Source organism: Hemiscyllium ocellatum, chromosome 7, assembly GCF_020745735.1.
Source record: "Hemiscyllium ocellatum isolate sHemOce1 chromosome 7, sHemOce1.pat.X.cur, whole genome shotgun sequence".
NCBI lineage: Eukaryota > Metazoa > Chordata > Chondrichthyes > Orectolobiformes > Hemiscylliidae > Hemiscyllium > Hemiscyllium ocellatum.
Genome location: NC_083407.1, coordinates 111006479 through 111027263, shown reverse-complemented (window position 1 = coordinate 111027263; position 20785 = coordinate 111006479). Strand labels below are relative to the sequence as shown.

At 43.2% G+C, this 20785-nt stretch overlaps 1 protein-coding gene and 1 non-coding gene across 2 annotated transcripts in view; one reads left to right on the top strand and one right to left on the bottom strand.

Moving 5' to 3' along the window:
• The window catches only part of LOC132817270 (receptor tyrosine-protein kinase erbB-4-like), a 956628-nt gene that overhangs the window by 341144 nt on the left and 594699 nt on the right, over positions 1 to 20785 (bottom strand). Inside the window, exon 4 of the mRNA XM_060827652.1 lies at positions 5402 to 5536. Within this exon, the coding sequence (XP_060683635.1) occupies positions 5402 to 5536 (135 nt within the window). The remainder of the gene's footprint in view (positions 1 to 5401; positions 5537 to 20785) is intronic.
• trnak-cuu (transfer RNA lysine (anticodon CUU)) lies at positions 4512 to 4584 on the top strand. The gene has a single exon. It is a non-coding gene; the product is annotated as a tRNA-Lys (tRNA).

Here is a 20785-nt window from a genome sequence, read left to right as displayed (position 1 = left end):
CTAATTCTCTGTCAACTGCCATGTGGCATTCCAGTATCTCTGGCTAGCAGGACGACCAGTACAAGGTCATTCTCAGCTGTCTTCCTCCAGTCCAGCTCTCCCTTCTACAATACGCCAAGAAATCTTCTATTCCTTAATTGACAGATTGTGCCACAGGCAATTTGCCTGTAAACCCATAAAATCAGACAGATTTCCAATAGCTAAATGTACAATCCTGTGAAAAGGATAAGTATTCGGAGAAATTCAAGGGTGATTGAAGATGGGACTTCTGGTCTGTGAAGGCCAATTAAAAGGTGAAGTGGGGGGAGGATGTTTGTTCAGATTCAAAATAATTTGAGTGTGTCCCCAGTCATCATCTGGACGCGAGTCTAAAATGACGGTTTTATTAGGTTCCCCATATTAGGTGCACTCGAACGTTCACATAATTCAAATAATCTATCACCTGTCCCAATTATTCAAACTCCATATCCTGCACTTCATATGTTTCACTTCAGCACTTTGAACAAATTAGGATAATAAGAACAAGGCTCAGAATTGAGAACAAGAGGACAAATTCAGTCGCTTTTTAATTGTTTTTGACTTTCTAAAAGCAAGTCACCCTCTTGAGAATCCGAATTCATTTGCCATGTATTCCCACTAAATGTCATCTAAGTTTAGTAAACAGCATTCCCGATTTTTAATAATAGCTGGTCATATTCTCACGGGGATCCACTGTTCATTAGGACGGGCACACTTCAGCAGTCAGCTCCAGAACAGCAAGGCAGCCAATGGCTTTGACCTTCCTGTGGTAAGGCTGAATATGAAATATGCCTCTTGTGTTTCACTAATATGTCAGAACTGTTGTGAAATGATTTCAGCCCAGCGGGGAATTCGCAGGCCTTATTCAGCAATAACAGCTGTAACCATAGATCATGGAGTGTTAATTAATGATCTCTAATTACTTATTGGGAGTCTCAGCAGCAAATTCATATTCACGGCATTGGATGGCTGCATTAGACAGCCGACATGAAAAGCAAAACAGTCCGTCCATACTTGGGGCTTTTATCCCACCATGTTACTTCAAATACACTGATCCTTTTTGTTTTGTGAAAGGAATGTGTACAGCAGTCTCATTTCAACTATTTATGCCCAGTCTCAAAGGACCAGCACACAAATTGGGCTTCTGGCAATTAAGCGGAGTTGGGTCCAAATTGGCTCACTTACACTCTTTGTTTTACTGGGCTTCCCAGCTGAGAAATGACCCCGACTGTTATTCCTATTGCATTGCTCATTGCTGCTCAGTGGGATCCCAGGAATGGCTCCTGTTTGAAATTTTTACAAAAAGGAAAGCATTTGGACTGACAGAAAGCATTATGTTTACTGAGCCCTCCTTGCAGGGTTCAGTGGGATACTCATTAGCATGCTTTGCAACCTTGTGATTAATCATTAATATTTCTTTCTCTGCAAGAATTCTCTGAACACTCACTGCCAATTTTGGCGAGTCCATTACCATCTCTACATGGGATCAATTTTTTCTTGAAGGAACCAATGCTTTTTCTTCTTTTTTTGTATGCATATCTGTATTATTCTTCCATTTTCAAACAATATCCATCTTAAAGAAGGTATCCCAGGCTCTACAAAAGCACAACAGATTCCATTCATTTCCTGAGAAAAGCCAGCAACCTTGCAGCATCCTTCCTGTTGTATCATCGAATGGTGAGCTGCTACTTTGTATCCATGTACACAACAAATTCTTGGGCGTGTATGTGGCCTTAGCCTAGCATTAGGTATGGGTGAACAACAAGCAATAATTCTTTTTTAACTTCATTTCAGAGCAGCAGCAAACAGCCGAAATAAAAGTCGATCTCACAACCACCCGCTTCAGGGTTTGAGCTCTGTTTTTGTAAGATGATAACCGGGAGCAATTTTGAAGAAAGTCTATCCTGTTGTAGACGACCACATCGCAATAAGGTTGTAAACCTACTGGTTGTGGTGTTCATCAGCAAAAACCTACTGCTTGAAAAAGAGCAAGCCCTAGTTTTCCTCTGCTGATCAACACTTTCCCCTCAACCAACACTAACGTCGAACAATAATACATCCAATCATTGGTCATGGGACTATGGAATCTGTGACATTTACAAGGGTGTTGCCAGGGTTGGAGGATTTGAGTGAAAGGGAGAGGTTGAATAGGCTGGGGCTATTTTCCCTGGAGTGTTGGAGGCTGAGATAAAATCATGAGGAGCATGGATAGGATAAATAGACTAGGTCTTTTCCCTGGGGTGGAGGAGTCCAGAGCTAGAGGGCATAGGTTTAAGGTGAGAGGAGAACGATATAAAAGAGGCCTAAGGGGCAACTTTTTCATGCCCCTTAGGTGGTACGTATATGGAATGAGCTGCCAGAGGAAGTGGTGGAGGCTGGTACAATTGCAACATTTCAAAGGCATCTGGATGGGTATATGAATAGGAAGGGCTTGGAGGGCTATGGGCTGGGTGCTGGCATATTGGAACTAGATTGGGTTGGGATATCTTGTTGGCATGGATGAATTGGACTGAAGATACTGTTTCCGTGCTGTACATCTCTATGACTCTATCTATATTTAAAATAATCACTCCAATTCAAAGTAATTTGATGTGTATGAAGTGCCTGGGATGTTTCTGATAGACGTGACATAACATCCAGGAATAAATGAAAGCCAGTCAAATGTAGTGTTTGTCAACCAAAATGGCTGACAAGGCATGGGAACCAATAAGTTAGCCAAACTCAGGATATTTAGTATAAAACTGAACTATCCTGGCTACTGGAGTACTCTCACTTCCTGTCTCCACCATCCTCCACCACCACAAGTAAGGAAATGATGGATGGGTGCAGCTGAAACAACGCTCCAGAAATTCAGCATCATTAAAACAGTTTTTTTTGAAAAACTGTCCAAGCAACGCTTTCAGCATTCATTCCCTGCATCACCAGCGCACCAGTGTGTACCTTGTACAAGATGGGGCAATTCATCATGGCACCTTTGACAGTAGCTTCCAAACGTACCACTTGTACCACTGCCCTTCAAGCTTTCACTCAAGTTAAACATCATCCTGACTTGGGAAAATATCATTATTCCTTCAGTGTTGTTGGATCAAAGTCATTGGAACTCACAACCTAACAGGAATATTGGATGTACTTGCACTATGCATTGTGTAAGAAGTCAGCTCACCAACCATCTCCTGAGAGACAGCTGAAGATGGATAATAAATGCCTTGCTAGTGGAATCCACATCCTAAGGATGAATTGTAATTATCAAAAATATATCTCACGTGCTAACAAAATACAAGCCTCCTGCCTGTCTACTCTGATAATGGTAACTGGCACAACCAGATGTCAATCAGGACACAGGCAGTTCTTCTACAACGCGATGGTTGGGTTCTTGTACAACCCCGCATTATAGAAAAATGGTGCTGTAGAAACTGTGCTGAAAGCGTTGGTGATATAATTGAGTTACAGACAACGCACATTTTAAAAGTTTACACTTTAGAAACAGTGTCCCCAATTCATCAATCACGTTAGAGCAAATTTGGATTAACAAAATGCGTGTTATAGCACCAAGGGCAGGAAATCAGGTACAATCATGAAAAAAAATTACCTTCACTTCAGCAAATGCATAAAAAGATCAAAATAAAGATGAATGTACCACTCACACTGGCATCTTAAGATTACATGTTTTTTTTAGATTACATTACCTACACTGTGGAAACAGGCCCTTCAGCTCAACAAGTCCACACCGATCCTCCGAAGAGTAACCCACCCAGACCCATTTCCCTCTGACAAATGCACCTAACCCTATGGGCAATTTACCTGACCTGAACATCTTTGAACTGTGGGAGGAAACCGGAGTACCCAGAAGAAACCCACGCAGACGCGGAGAGAATGTGCAAACTCCACACAGGCAGTCACCTGATGCTGGAATCGAACTGGATTCCTGGCGCTGTGAGGCTGCAGTGCTAACCACTGAGCCACCATTGACAGTGTCAATTGCAAATTTTTCAGTGGAGCTGAGGCCACAAAGAGACCAGCCATGGTCTTATTGAATGGCAGAGTAGGCTTGAAGGGCCAGATGGCCTACTCCTGCTCCTAGTTCTTATGTTCACAAACTAATCAAAATGCAATCTTTAGCATTTGAATTGTCACATGTTATGATTGGCTAATGTATTAGATACCACTGCTGGGCAGTGCCTGAAAACAGGATTAAACAGATTAGTTGGAACAAAAGCTCAGATGAATACTGAGGTGGATCACGATGTTTCACCTTCTCCTCAAGGACCAGGATGAACAATAAATGCTGGCCTTGTTAGAGCTGCTCACATCCCATGAAAGAATTTTTTTTAAAATGGCCTTCAATCACTCACAAGCATGAGGACACCAGTGTTGATTCCCAATTGGGCAATCCCATCATGGCCTGGCACTTCCAGGAAAAATGAGCCAGTTAGCAAAACTAGGTCCAAGAACTAGGTCCAAGGTCCAAATGCGGCTCCAGTGGCCTAAGTGCGGCTCCAGTGGCCTAATGGATAAGGCACTGGCCTCTTAAGCCAGGGGTTGTGGGTTCAAGTCCCATCTGGGGTGTCTGACTCTTCCTTGTGTGTCCTTAATCTGCTTTGCAAACAGCCACTTATCTGCGTTCAGTTGATGGGATGAGGTGTTCCCGGTCGCCTGACGCAGCCCTTTACATGTCATGGTGATGGCCTACTGGTATTATCACTGGGCTGTTAATCTAAAGACCCAGCTAATGTTCTGGGAACCTGGGTTCAAATCCTGACAGAACAGTCGGTGGGATTTGAATAGAGTAAAATAAAGTCATAGATTGAGAGTTTAACAATGACCATGTATCTATTGCCAATTGTTGGAAAGACCCATCTGGTTCATCAATGTGTTTTGAACGCACGGTGGCACAGTGGTTAGCACTGCTGCCTCACAGTGCCAGAGACCCGGGTTCAATTCCCGACTCAGGCGACTGACTGTGTGGAGTTTGCACGTTCTCCCCGTTTCCTCCGGGTGCTCCGGTTTCCTCCCACAGTCCAAAGATGTGCGGGTCAGGTGAATTGGCCATGCTAAATTGCCCGTAGTGTTAGGTAAGGGGTAAATGTAGGGGTATGGGTGGTTGCACTTCGGTGGGTCGGTGTGGACTTGTTGGGCCGAAGGGCCTGTTTCCACACTGTAAGTAATCTAAAAAAAAACATGGAATTTCCATCTGTTAACCTTAGAGAGTGGAAAATGAGGCTGCTGGGAGCATGTGATTCTTCATAAAGTATTCCTTATAACCTCATTCCTCAATCATTTCAGATAATGTTAAACGTTTGTTTGATATGAAATAGAACCTTTGTGAAAGACACCTTTGCCTCTATATGCTATCTGAACAGAAATTTGGAAGTTTGTTACTTACACTCCACGGTGGTGTTGGTGGGAACTATGATAATATCTGTACTGAGTGGGTCACGCACGATATCTTGCCAATGAATGGTGTTGACATAGCAGAGAAATTTGTTCTGGTCAATATAGATGCCGCCATTCAGGATTTCTGTGGAAGAACAGAATGCAGGATTGAAGATATACTGCAAACATTAAGTACATTGCTTTTCATCACAGGGTCTAGCTGCTGTCCCTACCCTATCTTTCTCACCTCTTGTATACCATACCAAAAGCAAAAAGAATATTTAAAATGCCCCAACATCAATATGAATTTTGTTTCTTTACTTTTCCACAGGTCAACCATTCTAACCATTTTACCCCATCAATCTTGATTGAGGATGCCCTGATATTTAACGCAGTTTTATGTATTGTATCATGATGACCAAATGGCAAAATGCTGCATAAAAAAATGTCTTTGGGAAAATGAACTCAAGGGGCTAAACTGGCATCGGTAACGTGAACAAATTCCTGTAGTGGGGTCTGTCGTGTTGCAGCACAACTGGACAGCTCAGTAAACCAGCTGACTTACAAACTTAAGACTTAAAGTTATGACCATCAATCTCTTCACAGCTCCTTCTGTAACACTGACAAAGCATTTCAATAAATGTAGCAGGATTCTTTGGGAACTTACATGGTGATGCAGCTTTGAAGATCTTCTTGAAACATGTCCAGAAAGATAGGCAGTCAGCCCACTAGAGGGAGGCTTATGTATGAACGTTCATAATCCACTATGTATGAACTGTATTGAATTTTTAAGCTTATCCCACTTCCAATCGCCTTGAATCTTTTGTTATGACAGCAAACCTATCGCTTTTGTTTTGTGAAGTCTTGATTTGGAGTAAAGGATATATTTTCCCCTTCCAGTATGAAACCGGCATCACTGGGAGCCCATATCATGATTCAGTGGGCTCACTCCCTGTTGTATAATCATGGACAATATGCTGCATTAAGCTCTTCTCATGACTCCAATGCTATGATGGGAATCCCCATTCAGAAATTTGACCTTAAGTGATAAATTGTACCTCTTTGAGCAACAAGTCATTCTGCTATAAACGCGCATTTTGTTAACATAAATTCGCTCTAATGCGATTGATGAATTGGGAACACTGTTTCTAAAGCATGAACTTTTAAAATATGTGCTGTCTGTAACTCAGTTACATCGCCAACACTTTAAGGGCTGTTTCTAAAGCGCGATTTTCTTATAATGTGGGGTTGCACAAGAACGCCACCATTGTGTTATAGAAGAACTACCTGTATCCTGAGTGACATCTGGTTGTGCCAGTCACCATTATCAGAGTAGACAGGCAGGAGGCTGGAAGAACACAGAAAGCCAGGCAGCATCAGCTAGAGATAGATACTGTTCTAGAGTTTGGGGCCTAGGCAGCTAAAGATAATGCAGCGGTGACAGGGATGTGCAAGATATTTCACCATTAAGTAATCGGTACTTTCATTTAATTAATGTGTTTCCTCGCATAGAAACACAGAAACTCTACAGTGCAGTTGGAGGCCATTGGGCCCATCGATCCTTCACCACCCCTCCTGAAGAGCAATCCACCCAGACCCAGACCCAGACCCTACCCTATCACCTAACCCCACACTTACCATTGCTAATCCACTTAACCTGCACATCCCCAGACAGTTTAGCTAGGTCAATCCACTTAAATTGCTCATCTTTGGATTGTGAGATGAAACCGCAGCACCCTGCAGAAACCTGCTCAGACACAGGCAGAATGCGCAACCTCCACATACACAGTCACCCAAGGCTGGAATCAAACCTGGGTCCCCAGTGCTGAGGCAGCAGTGTTAATCATGGTGGCACTGTGTTGTCCTACATTCTTTTACATGCTGCTACTGGTTTCTCACCTCTAAATAGGTAAGTCAGGATTGAGCAAGGATTGAACCAGGGCCCTGCCTGTAACAGTTTCACTCAGTTACTCACTGCCCAGCCATTAGGCTGACTGAGCAAATTTTCAATATTAGTACAAATACTGCCCTCAAATGTTAGCAAATGGCTAAAAGGGATCAGTGATAATGTGCCTATCCACTTGCTCACTGACACACAGATTGGTTTTTTTTGCCAGAACCATTGGCTCCAGATTACATTACAGACATGGACACAGCCAAAGTTCAGGTGACAGCACCTGCATTGTGGGCTTAAGACAGATTAAGCCACAAACTCAAAGCCAAGGGCAATGGAAGTCAAAGGGAAATACCTCCAGTCCTTGTTGTCAAACTTGGGGGAACAAAAGGAAGATGGATGTGGATACTGGACACTTATCACGGCCGTAGGATTGCTGACAGCAGCATTCTAAGCCCTACCTTTTACCATCAACTTTTCCTTTCCATAAGGTTAGGAGCCAAGGCACACCAATCAAGATTGATTTGAAGCTTGACTAGCTATTAAAGCACTGTGTCTCCAAAAGCAAAACAACCATTCAAATTCCTCTTAGTTCCCACCCTACTTTGCCCAGCCCTACCTACAGGAAGCGAATGATAAGAGTAGAGGGTGGCATGGTGGCTCACTGGTTAACGCTGCTGCCTCACAGTGCCAGGGACCCGGGTTCGATTCCTGCCTCAGGCAGCTGTCTGCATGGAGAAAGTGAGTACTGCAGATGCTGGAGATTAGAGTCAAGAGTGTGGTGCTGGAAAAGTACAGCAGGTCAGGCAGCATCCGAGGAGCAGGAAAGTCAACGTTTTGAGCAAAAGCCCGACTGTCTGCGTGGAGTTTGCACATCTTCCCCGTGTCTGCATGGGTTTCCTCCAGTTTCTTCCTACAATCCAACGATGTGCAGGTTAGGTGAATTGGCCGTGCTAGCTTGCCCATAGAGTTCAGGATGTGTAGGTTAAGTGTATTAGTCAGGGGTAAATGTAGAATAGTAGAGGAATAGGTCTGGGTGGGTTACTCTTCGGTGGGTCGGTGTGGACTTGTTGGGCCGAAGAGCCTGTTTCCACACAGTAGGGAGTCTATTAATGATGGGGCAGCAGGGAACATCACTGGACCAGAGATCCAGGCTACCACTGTGGGACACGGGCTTCAATCCCTCCACAACAGCTTGGAGTATTTCAATTCATTTAATGATAAATATAGAATCATTGTAAAAGAAGCTAGTCTCATTCCTTCTAAGCCCTGTGCCAGCAAAGCTGACAGGGATTGTAGGTTTGTGAAACCACTCCTGATCATTACAATACCCCTATCAGCTCACTGATACCTTTTCGGGAAAGAAATCTGCTGTCCCTCCCTGATCTGGCCTACATGTGACTCCAGACTCACAGCAGTGTAGCTGACCCTTAACTGCCCCTTGAAATGGACTAGCAAGCCATTCAGTCCAAGGGCCATTCGGAACGGGCAAGAAAGGCCGATTTTCCCAGTGACACCGACATTTCACCGAAGAGGGAAGAGAAAACAGAAGTTTGAAGACAAAAGGGGAAGCAAGAGTCTGGCAGTGACAAACTTTACAGCAGATTATTAATAAAAAGTCATAAAAGTAGGTCATTGCACTTTCAAATTTGTTCCGCCATTCAAAAAGATAATAGCTGACATGATTGTAGCTTCAACTGTGCTCTCCTTCACATCCAGAATCTTCAACTCCTTTGTCAGTCAAAAATCCAACACAGCCTTCAATGTAGTCAATGACCCAGACTCCATCTGGAGCACAGAATTCAAAAGATTAATAGCTGACTGATAAACAAGGTTCTTGTAATGGCACTAGAGAAATAACTATTCTTGAATGCTAACAATTTCTTTTGTACAGGATACTGCTAATGTATATTACATCACCTGCTTCAATTCCTAACTGCTAACAGCTTAAAGGTGACCAAACACATTTTTTACTTACTAAATATTCCATTAATTTAACAACATTCATCGTTTGTCTGGGAACTGCCAGCTACACATGCAAGGACCTGCATGCTCTGCAGGACACAGTGCCTAATACAGGATTTGATATCTAGCTGCCTGTCACCACTGTGTTATGCACGACACGCAGAATGCATTGCAGCAACTCAAGATGTGATTCAGCAACACCTCCCTCGCACATGACTACTCCGAACACAAAGCAACCCGAGCATCAATTCCTCCAAGTTCCATTCTGAGTCACACACCTTGCCAACTGAGATACATCTCCCTGCTCCTTCACTGTCACCAGGTGAATGGTGGAATTCCCTCCCCAACACCATGACAGGAACAGCTCAAATCAAATGCCCACCATCATTGTCTCAGGACAACTAGAGATAGACAGTATTTAGCAGCCCTGTCACTAAGATGTGAGAGATACGAGTGCCCAAGCATTGTTGGCAATCAGCCAGAGAGTGAAACTCCAGCTCCAAAGAATGAACTAGGTGATAGAAACCAAAGCACAGATCACCAGATCGAACCAGTCCTCAATGTTCAAACCAAACAAACCTCAATGCACACAGCCTGGCATCTCTGATTACAACATCTTCTCTGACTGATCTATTCATTGTGAAGATTTCTTAGAACACAGTATGCATAGTGTCAGGATTTTTTCAGTATGGTGCAGACAATGTGCGTTTTACACCAGTGTAGCCTCCTTGAGTGCACATCTTCATGCTCTCCATATGCTTTCCTCATTGTATTTCACACTGGAAAGAAGAGGTAAAGTCAAGTATTTTGTATGCCAATGGGGAGGACTGTGACCTAGCAACACCCTATTCAAGAGTCTGCAGATGGCCTTGAAATAACGGGCTTCACAAGAACAGCCAACAGTTCGCCTGAAAGCGGACACTTGAGTTGCATTTACCAGATTTGGAACAGTAACTCTCCAGGGGCTGTCACCATCATCTGCTGTTGGGTGTGAAGAACAGGCTGGAGAGTCAAAGAAAATAAATAACTCTTCTGCAGAGTTGACAAAGTCACAATGCATTCAACGGTCTCTTCAGTGCTATAATGTTCAGTAAGTGCAGAGATCCATGTTGGGAGAGAACTGCAGAGAATCAGTCAGACTGTGTAGTCCTGTGTCGGAACAAAATCAGTGCCAATCAAGACAGAGGATCCAGAGAGGACAGAGTGCTTTGACGAAATGGGTTGATGCTTTGAAGATATGAATTTCACAGCCCCATTGATCCAGACTTGTTCCCTGCATGAAGTATCAATAGAAGCGAGGGGAGAGCATGAAGCTCCAACAATTGAACAGAGAATTTGGAATTGCTACAGTCGGACAGCCGACAGATTGATCGAAACTCAGGATCCAACACCACTCTGATCTAAACTCTGGATCAAAAACCGCTCGGATCTAAACTCCGGTTCCAGCACCACTCTCATCTAAAGCCTACAGATTGAGTCAATTCTACTATTGCGGGAGATAAGGTGCAAAGCCCAATGGATGATTTACAGTTAGATACTGAAACTCTCAAATCTAGTACTGAATGACCAGAAGAAAATGGAGCCAATTTTGAGCAATGAAGGGAGATACAGAAGATTTGTTTTCGCACTCCAATGTGAAAAGTTAGAACTGGAGATTAAACTTGCTGACGGAAGGGTGAACAGGCCCTGATGCAGCAAGCTGAAAAGCAACATATGGAAGTGAAATTTCACGTTGTACAGTGAGCATAGGATGCATCCAACAGAAGAGCCTAAACCTCAAGTCCTAGCATCAACAGCACAAGCTTGAAGTTAAAAACAAAGGGAAAAGGAAAAGATTGACAGTGCTGATCAGGCAGCATTTTCATGAACTGCAGAGGCAGCTGAATACTATGTCACAGATGGAAAATGATTTACTGGAGGCTAATAACAGACTGCAAGAAATGCTGGAGTGTTTAAAGAGGAAATGCAAAACGCGAGGAACCAAGCAGCGTGGGCACGGCAGGAAGCTGAAGGAACTGGTAGAAGACAGGTGCAGAGAGTGGTGGGATGAGAAACGTACCCAGAAGGTTTGTGACATGATGCTTGAGGAGCAGGCACCAGACCCACAGGCTGACTTCAGCTCAGAAGAAGAGGTTCAACTTTTTACCACCTGAGTGATACAATGAACAACATTCGTTTGGAAAAGAAAACCGACTATAGAAAGACACGTGAGACGTTCAGCTTGACTATTAAAGTTGATTTTTAATTTTGTTTAGCCATAGTAAAGAAAATGAACATTCTTACTGATATATAGGTATATGTTGCAAAAGAAAATGAGAAATGCTACATTGTGTTACATTGCAATTTGATTATTAATTATTGTTCAAGAGGAATGATGCACTATAGCGTGACAACAGTATCCAGGATACCACACCATGTACTGACTTGGAACTATACCACTGTCCCTTCATTGTTGCAGAGTGAAAAACCTGTTACATTGTCTTTAACAGCACGGTGGGAGTGTCTCCTCACCACATGGACTGCTGCAGCTCTAGAAGCGCTACCCTCTTCTGCAGGACGAACTTGGAAAGGGCAAAGTAAACACTTGCCTTGCCAACAGCACACTCATCTCACCAATAAATAAAAATGCTGAAAGGTGTTACAGAGAAAAGATGTGGCCATGAGATCTGCAGCAATTCAATAGAGAGAATTAGTAAAAATCCACTGTCAAAAACAGGACAGGATATTTCAACTAAGTAGTCAATACCAGCACAAATGCTATTTTGAAAACCCATAAGTACTAAAATAATTTAACTGGAATAAAGGTAATTGCCCTTTAAAGGGGCACTGTAACAAAAATTGTCTGAAGAAGCGTATAAAACTCGAGTTAAACTTTTGTTTTGGAGTTGCGGGGGGTGGATATAGTGCACTGCAGCCCTGATGGTACCCACCAGTTGGAGAGTGTGCCAGTTGGATACTGTGTGCTCCCTCTCCAGGGCACCCTGGCATGGTGGCAACCATGGGGGTAAGGCCGGCAGTGCGGGCTAACAAGTCGGCCTGCAGTCCACTGCTTGAACCTGTTCATGACCACTGTATCCAGGCCCAGAAACAACCCCCAGGATAAAGTCAATGGACTGGCTCAAACCTCCTCTGCAGCAGGGCAGCCGAAAGTCAGGAGTGTCAGGGGGACTGATTCACAGCCAAATATTGAGTGCAGCCTCCTCATGGAATTGTAATGGCTGTGGATGCCTGTGTTCCCCCTGACTACTACTACCCATCCAATCCACATTCCTCTCTTCCCTTCTCCAATGTGTGTACATCAAGCCTTCCTTTATTGGCCCAATGCTCCATTTTCACTGCTCCACAGTTATCAGGCTGAACATTCTCCCCACACTCTGGGCATAGAAATCTCTCTGGGATGCAAGATGGAAGCTACCCCTGTTTGATTCGGTGACATGATGGTTCCGATTTAATTTGACCTGCTCCATTTGAAGGTGAGCACCCCAGTTTGCTTTCACAAACCACTCCCGCTCCTCACTCCCTTCTGAGCGGTTAGTTTCCTGCTCACAATCCGCGCTCAGAAGCCAAGATGACAAATTTCAACGGAGCTGGAGGGACAAAAAGGAATCACGTGCTGTACATCTTAATTGTGTCTTTGCAATTAAATCAAATGAGAGATGAACAGCAGCAGAAATAAATCAGCCATTAAATTCAATCACTTGCTTTTGCTGTCCCTGTATTGATGACTTGCTGCACGATGTAGCAGAATAGAGGCTTTATTCAGGGAAGTAAGAAAGGTTGCTGTATATTTGGGCATCTTCTGTGAGCGCTGTAAAGTAGTCCTGGCAAATTTCAAGTGCAATGATATTTTGCACTGTACTTTAGTAAAGCAAAACGGCTGATACTTAGCAATAGAGCAGGCAACTTAATCTATGCTCCTTTTGAATGGTTTTTCAATAGGGATAGCTGTAACCGAAGATGTATCCTATTTGACATTTCAATAAGTTAAGGAACTGAAATGTGCTAATAATTCTTGTATACACCACTAGGTTTGATTAAATTTTTTCATTACCGGGGCTTATGCACTGTGTACTCTCCTGCTTATCATTTTACAGCTCAGCTTTGACCGTGTGGACTATTAAGCTACACAGCAAGATGATGGAACAGAATGTATTATACACAAACATATTTTTGCCATTAATAATTTTAACCATTTAATTATCAGGGCAGCAAACCTACAGAGAGCTCAGTCTGATTTATGACAATGTAATTAGATAATAAATAAGAGTTATCCCTGCTTCGGTGGGACCTATAACTTGGTAACTCGAGATTAATTCTTGCAGTTATTACAAGCAACGCAGAAGAATATGGAGTTGGTGGAATTTACTGGATGGAGTAACTACAGGGAAATATGCCCATTAAACAAACAGAACATAATAATAAAGTACTAAACTGCAAATTGGCAAATGTGTTTCGTAACACATTGGCCTGGGATCCACTCCCTCATGTGCCACCCTAACCCCACATGATAAGACCATAAGACACAGGAGTGGAAGCAAGGCCGTTCGGCCCATCGAGTCCACTCTGCCATTCAATCATGGCTGATGGGCATTTCAATGCCATTTACCCACACTCTCCCCGTAGCCCTTAATTCCTTGCAAGATTAAGCATTTATCAATTTCTGCCTTGAAGACATTTAACATCCTGGCATTTCGTGCCCATTTGTATTGACAAATCCTGGCAATCAATGGCTTGGAGTCAGGGCTGCACTTGTGGCTTTAATTTACTTTTAAAGAGCAGGAAATGCAGCACCAAATAGCAGGCGTATCTCCCCAGCATGGGACATGAAGACCATGAGATGGAGGAGCAGAAGTAGACCATTAGGCCCATTGACCGTGCTCTGTCATCAGGCTGATCTGATAATCCACAACTCCTGTCTTTTCCCCATACACCTTAATTCCTTTGCTGATTAAAAATCTGCCTAGCTCAGCCCTGAATAAGCTTAATGACTCGGCCTTGACAACTCTCTGTGGTAAATAACCGGAGCAGGCTATGGATATTTGCACGAGACCACTTATGAGCATATATATGTAGAGTCTGGAAGGTTCTTGAAATGTCCTGCTCCAGCCTGTCTGTAGATTGTTAATAACGGTTGCTCATTTTCACTGACACAGTTGTAGACTCTTCAGTCACGAACACCCCAAATGTCAGCTGAGATAGAAAGACCGAGACTAGCAGCAGGCCATTCGGCCCTTTGAGCCTGCTCCCCTGTTCAATATGATCATGGCTGATCATCCAACGCCGTAACCTCTTCCTGCTTTCTCCCCCAGGCCCTTTGATCACTTTAGCCCTCAGAACTGTATCTAACTCCTTTTTGAAGACATTCCATGTTTTGGCCTCAACTGCTGCTTCCATGGCAGAGAATTCCACAGGCTCACCAAGCTCCAACTGAAGATATTTCTCTTCCTCTCAGTCCCTACCACCTGATGTTGCCACAACTCACAACCGTGCCAATCTAGGCATTTGATTTTTATTATATCACCCAACTGCCTCCTTTCTAGCACTGGTGTGCAGGAGCACCATTAGAGGAACAAATTAGGATGGCTGTTACACTGCTCTATTCTTCTCAGGAAGGCAAGGCAATCTCCATTGATTCCAGGAGGGTGAGGGCATTATGACATTGACTTCTGTACATTAAAGGACAGAAGGAATTTAGAAATAGGGCTGGAAATGGAGATCAGCCCTGCTTTGATTTTAGCACAATGAGCTCAGGGGCCTTTTGACTTCATAGAGTCATAGAATCACAAAGCTGTGCAGCATGAAAACAGACCCTTCAGTCCAACTCGTCCACACCGACCAGATATCCTAAATTAATCATTTGCCAGCATTTGGCCCATATCTCTCTAAACCTTTTCTATTCATACACCTATACAGATGCCTTTTAAATGTTGCAATTGTACCAGCCTCCACCACTTCCACTGGCAGCTCATTCCACACTCACACCACTCTCTGTGTGAAAAAGTTGTCCAATAGGTCCCTTTTAAATCTTTCCCCTCTCACCCTAAACCTATGCCCTCTAGTCCTGGACTCCCCCACCCCAGGGAAAAGACTTTGCCTATTTATCCTATCCTTGCCCCTCATAATTTTATCAACCTCTATAAAGTCACCCCTCAGCTTCTGATGCTCCAGGGAAAATAGCCCCAACCAATTCAACCACTCCCTATAGCTCAAACCCTCAAAATCTGGCAACATCCCTGTAAATCTTTTCTGAACCCTTTCAAGCTTCACAACATCCTTCCTACAGCAGGGAGACCAGAATTGTACACAGTATTCCAAAAGTTCAAAGTTTGTGCGAAGATTTGTAGCTCGGGTGCTTGTTGTAGTGGTTCTGTTCGCCGAGCTGGAAGTTTTGGTTGCAAACGTTTCGTCCTCTGGCTAGGAGACATCATCAGTGCTCTGGAGCCTCCTGCGAAGCGCTTCTTTGATGTTTCTTCCGGCATTTATAGTGGCTATAAATGCCGGAAGAAACATCAAAGAAGCGCTTCGCAGGAGGCTCCAGAGCACTGATGATGTCTCCTAGCCAGGGGACGAAACGTTTGCAACCAAAACTTCCAGCTCGGCGAACAGAACCACTATTCCAAAAGTTGCCGAACCAATGTCCTGTACAGCCTCAACATGATCTCCCAACTCCTTTACTCAATGCACTTGCCCCTTTTTCCATGAAACATTGTTGGAAAATCTCATCTGGTTCACTGCTATCCTTTAAGGAAGGCCTGCGTGTGACTCCAAACCCAAAGGAATGTGGTTGACTCTTAAATGCTCTCTGCACAATTATAGAGGGGCTCTAAGTGCTGGCCAAGCCAGTGTCGCCCACATTCCATGAACAAATGCAATATAATTTAACAGATATTTTCCATCTGTCTTCACTATAGATAAGTGAAATTGGAGGTGTAGTGGACAGCGAAGAGGGTTACCTCAGATTACAGCAGGATCTGGACCAGATGGGCCAATGGGCTGAGAAGTGGCAGATGGAGTTTAATTCAGATAAATGCGAGGTGTTGCATTTTGAGAAAGCAAATCTTAGCAGAACTTATACACTTAATAGTAAGGTCCTAGGGAGTGTTGCTGAACAAAGAGACCTTGGAGTGCAGGTTCATAGCTCCTTGAAAGTGGAGTTGCAGATAGATAGGATAGTAAGGCGGCATTTGGTATGCTTTCCTTTATTGGTCAGAGTATTGAGTACAGGAGTTAGGAGGTCATGTTGTGGTTGTACAGGACATTGGTTCGGCCACTGTTGGAATACTGCGTGCAATTCTGGTCTCCTTCTTATCGGAAAGATATTGTGAAACTTGAAAGGGTTCAGAAAACATTTACAAGAATGTTGCCAGGGTTGGAGGATTTGAGCTACAGGGAGAGGCTGAACAGGCTGGCGCTGTTTTCTCTGGAGCTTCGGAGGCTGAGGGGTGACCTTATAGAGGTTTACAAAATTATGAGGGGCATGGATAGGGTAAATAGGCAAAGACTTTTCCCTGGGGTGGGGGAGTCCAGAACTAGAGGGCATAGGTTTAGGGTGAGAGGGGTTGGGATATCAGGTTGGCATGGGCGGATTGGACCGAAGGCTCTGTTTCCATGCTGTGCATCTCTATGACTCTAAGCAGTGATAAATCAGGAAATGAAAGAGACAGAGAAACTCAAGAAAATCACCATCACCAGAAAAGGGATACTGAGTAAACTGTGGTAGCTGTGGGCTGACAAATGCCAGGGTCTTAAATATGGATAATGAGATACATTAGTTTTGATTTTCTAAAATGCAAGATTTAAGGATTATCTCATTAGATTGTAAGATAAATAAATGTAACTACATCATTCAAAAAGTGAGAGAGACGAAACACAGGAAACTACTGGCTACTTAGCTTAACATCTCCCATAGGAAACATGTTCAAAGCTACTATTAAAGCAGATATAAGAGGAAACATCGATAAGTTCAAAGTAAATAGGCAGGGTCAACTTGGTTTTATAAAATGGATATCACATTTGACGTATCTTGAGGAGATAATTGGAGATAAAGGGTAACCAGATAAACGGTAACCATTGTACTTAGACTTCCAGATTGCATTTAATAAGGTGCTACATCAAAGGCTACTGCAGAAAATTAAAGCTCATAGTGTATAGGGAATCAGTTGGCATGGACAGAATATTGTCTGGCTAACAGGAAGCAGAGAGTAGGTGTACATCTGTTTTTTTTCAGGTTGGCAAGATGTAACGAGTGGTGTGCCACAGGGATCGATGCTGAGACCTCAACTGTTAATAATTTACATCAAAAACGGAGATGAAAGAGCGCAAGCTATGGGTTGCCAAGTTTGATGATAACACAAAGATTGGTAGGAAAGTTGTGAAGAGGATGCAAGGTTATTAAAGAGATATTGATGGGCCAAGTGAATGGGCAACAGTGTTAGGCTTAGTGTTAGTGAGTATAGTATGGGGAAAATGTGAAATTGCCCATTTTGGAAACAGTAATAAAGAGAGCATGTTATCAAAATGGTGAGCGATTACAGAATTCTAGGATGCAGAGGGATCTGAGTGTAATTGTGTGTGAATTGTAAAAGGTTAATGCACAGAGATAGCAAGTAACTAGCAAAGCTAATAAAACATGATCATTTGTTGCAAAGAGAACTGAATTCAAAAGTAGGAAGGTTACATTTCCATTATACTACATCTGGTGAGACTACATCTGGAGCACTCTACTCAGTAGTGGTCACATTGTTTACAGAAGAATGTGAATGCATTGAAGGCAATTCAGGAAAGTATACCAGCCTAATATCTGGACTGGACGGGCTGTTTTACGAAGGAGGTTGGCTTGTATTCCCTAGAGTTTAGAAGAGTAAGAGGCAACACATCAAATCTTGAAGAGTCCGGATAGGACAAGATTGTTCCTAATATAGAAGAAACTAAAACCGGGGTCATAGGTTAAAAGTCAGGGGTCGCCCATTTAAAAACGGAGCTTAGGCAAAAAATTTTCTCTCGGAGGGTCGCAATCTTTGGGATTCTCTCGCTGAAAAGGTAGTGGAAGCAAAGTCCTTGACGACTTTTGAGGCACAAATAAATAGATGCTTGTTAAGCAGAGCTGAAAGATTATTCACGACAGGTGGCAATATGGATTAATGGTCTACCAGTCACTCAGAAATCCCATGCATGCTGCCCAGTGTATGGACACATTAACTTCTGCATGTGGAAGATGCTACTAGCCATGGACTACAGGGACCTGCACAAAATTACCAGGAATGTCGATATGGATTTGACTATACAATCAGATCAGCCATAACCTTATTGAAAGGCAGAGCGGTCTCAAGGGGTTGAACGACTTCCTCCTGCTCATAATTTGGATGGTTGCATGTGTTTTCCTGTTTAACTCACTTTATAAAGCATCAGGCTGCCAAAGGGAATTTACTTTCTCTCCTGGAAGTAGCAGTTTGGGATATTTCAGGGAACAAATCACCACAGCAGGAGGTTAAGTTGGAAAAGCTCCAAGAAGGGAGAGAGTTTGGTTGGAAATTTGCAGGTTACTGTAACTGAGGAAATTTTGGCTCTCAGATGTGGGGAAAAGGTCACCTCGGTAGATTTGGGAAGGGCTCATGAAATTACCTCCACAGTCCATGACAAATACGTTGTCAAGAGTCAACTAAGTTGAATCTTAAACAGTTGAGAGAGGAGTGCCATTTTGGTAGACTCGAGTTACTGTAAATGATAGCATCAGAAAAAAAAAGATGAACTTTGTTTTTGCTGTGTGTTTAGATCTTGTTACCTGTCCGCATATTTCAATAGCTTGGAATGATCAAAAAAAATCTTCTTTTTGATGTCATAAACTTCTGTACTCTTACTAAAGAAAGTTTGTAAGCTCACACTATTATATCTCAGTCAGTGACCACCACATTAACTAACCAAAAAGACAAGAAAAAGATGGTCGATCAAACCAGTTTCATTCTGGGATCTGACTTGCCCAGTAATACCATCAGACAAGATCAAACAGTACACATAATGGTCTGCAGTAGGCCTGAATCAAAATGCTCATCAACCTCCAAATTGAAACGTTACTTCTGCCTGGCAACACATTGGTGCTGCCACACACCATCAAATGTGAATAAAATGACCACTTATTGAGTTGCCAGATGGCTAACGGAATCGCTCTCTGTACCATCAGCAAATGAAAAGAGGAAAACGGTTTCACTGAAAGGTTTCTTTAAAAAAAAAACAAACATGGCTATTGTGTAGCATGGACACGGTGCTGGAGACATGGCACCTGGATCAGCTTGAACTTCTCCAACAGCAACTGTGGTGTCAGCTTGGATCAGCTTGCAGCCCTCTCACCTCTGACTCCGAAGGCTTCAAGTATAAACCCCACTGTGCTCATAATTAAGCTGATAATTTGCTGCAGTACTCAGGGACCAGAGGTGCAATCTCTTTAACCGAGATCCCATCTGCTGTTCTGTTGGTTAAAGATCTCAAGGAACTACTGAAAGGCAACGGTCTCTCTGCCCTGGCAGCATTTCCCCTTCAATGAACACCAACAAAAGCAGATCACTCAGTCATTCCTGTTACTACTTGCTTGCACCAAATAGCAACTGCGTGCGTGTACATACAGAGCGGTCAGTGCAGTTCAAGATGTGATGAAGTTCTATAGGAGTGGAGACTTGGCTTTCATTTTAAAAGAGGGTTTGTCCTGAGGTGAGGGCGTCCAGGAATCTCCAGTGGAGTTGCACCCACCTTCCCCATATTAATCTGAAGCTTTCCACTCTGATTGGCATACAATGAGTTTCTGATGTGCAGAAAGATGCATGCACAAAATATGTTACTTCTTATTCAAACTCCATGCAACTTAATGAAAATGCTTAAGTACCAATATAGACTATTAAAATTCGCTTGAACAAACTATATCTCTGTTACTATTATTCAGTTTCTGACACCTTGCAACGTGTTTCCCTTGTTATAATACTGACCGTGCTTCAGTATCAACTCTTTAGTTGGAAAATCCCTTGGGAGGATGCTAGATAAATGCAAGATCTTACTGTCACATCAGAAGATCCAATCTCATTGCCAAGACAGGTGATCTCAGACAGATAACTACTGAAGTGCTCCAATTGGTTTCAGTTCCTCTGGATTGGTTTGACAGGAGAAACAGTTGAAGGATTTGGACTTGGTCATTAACCAGTCACTCCTTCTTTAAAGCGCATGGTTGCGTAAGCTGGCAGCGAATAAATCAAGATATACAAAAATACAAATGAGGAATAAGCCATTCGGCCCCTCAAACTCCTCTGCCATTCTATAAGATTGAAGCTGATTGCGGTCTCAAATTTGCAGTCCCTATCCCCAATATATACTGACCCACTTGTTCATCAGCAATTCGTCTACCTCTGCCTTAATAACATCCAACACTCTAGAGGGCTCCCAACTGCCAGAGAGAAATTCCCCTCATCTCCATCTTAAATGAAGACCCCTTCTGATTAAACACCAATCCTAAAACTCATCCACCATTCCCTCAGTATCTATCCTGTCACAAGC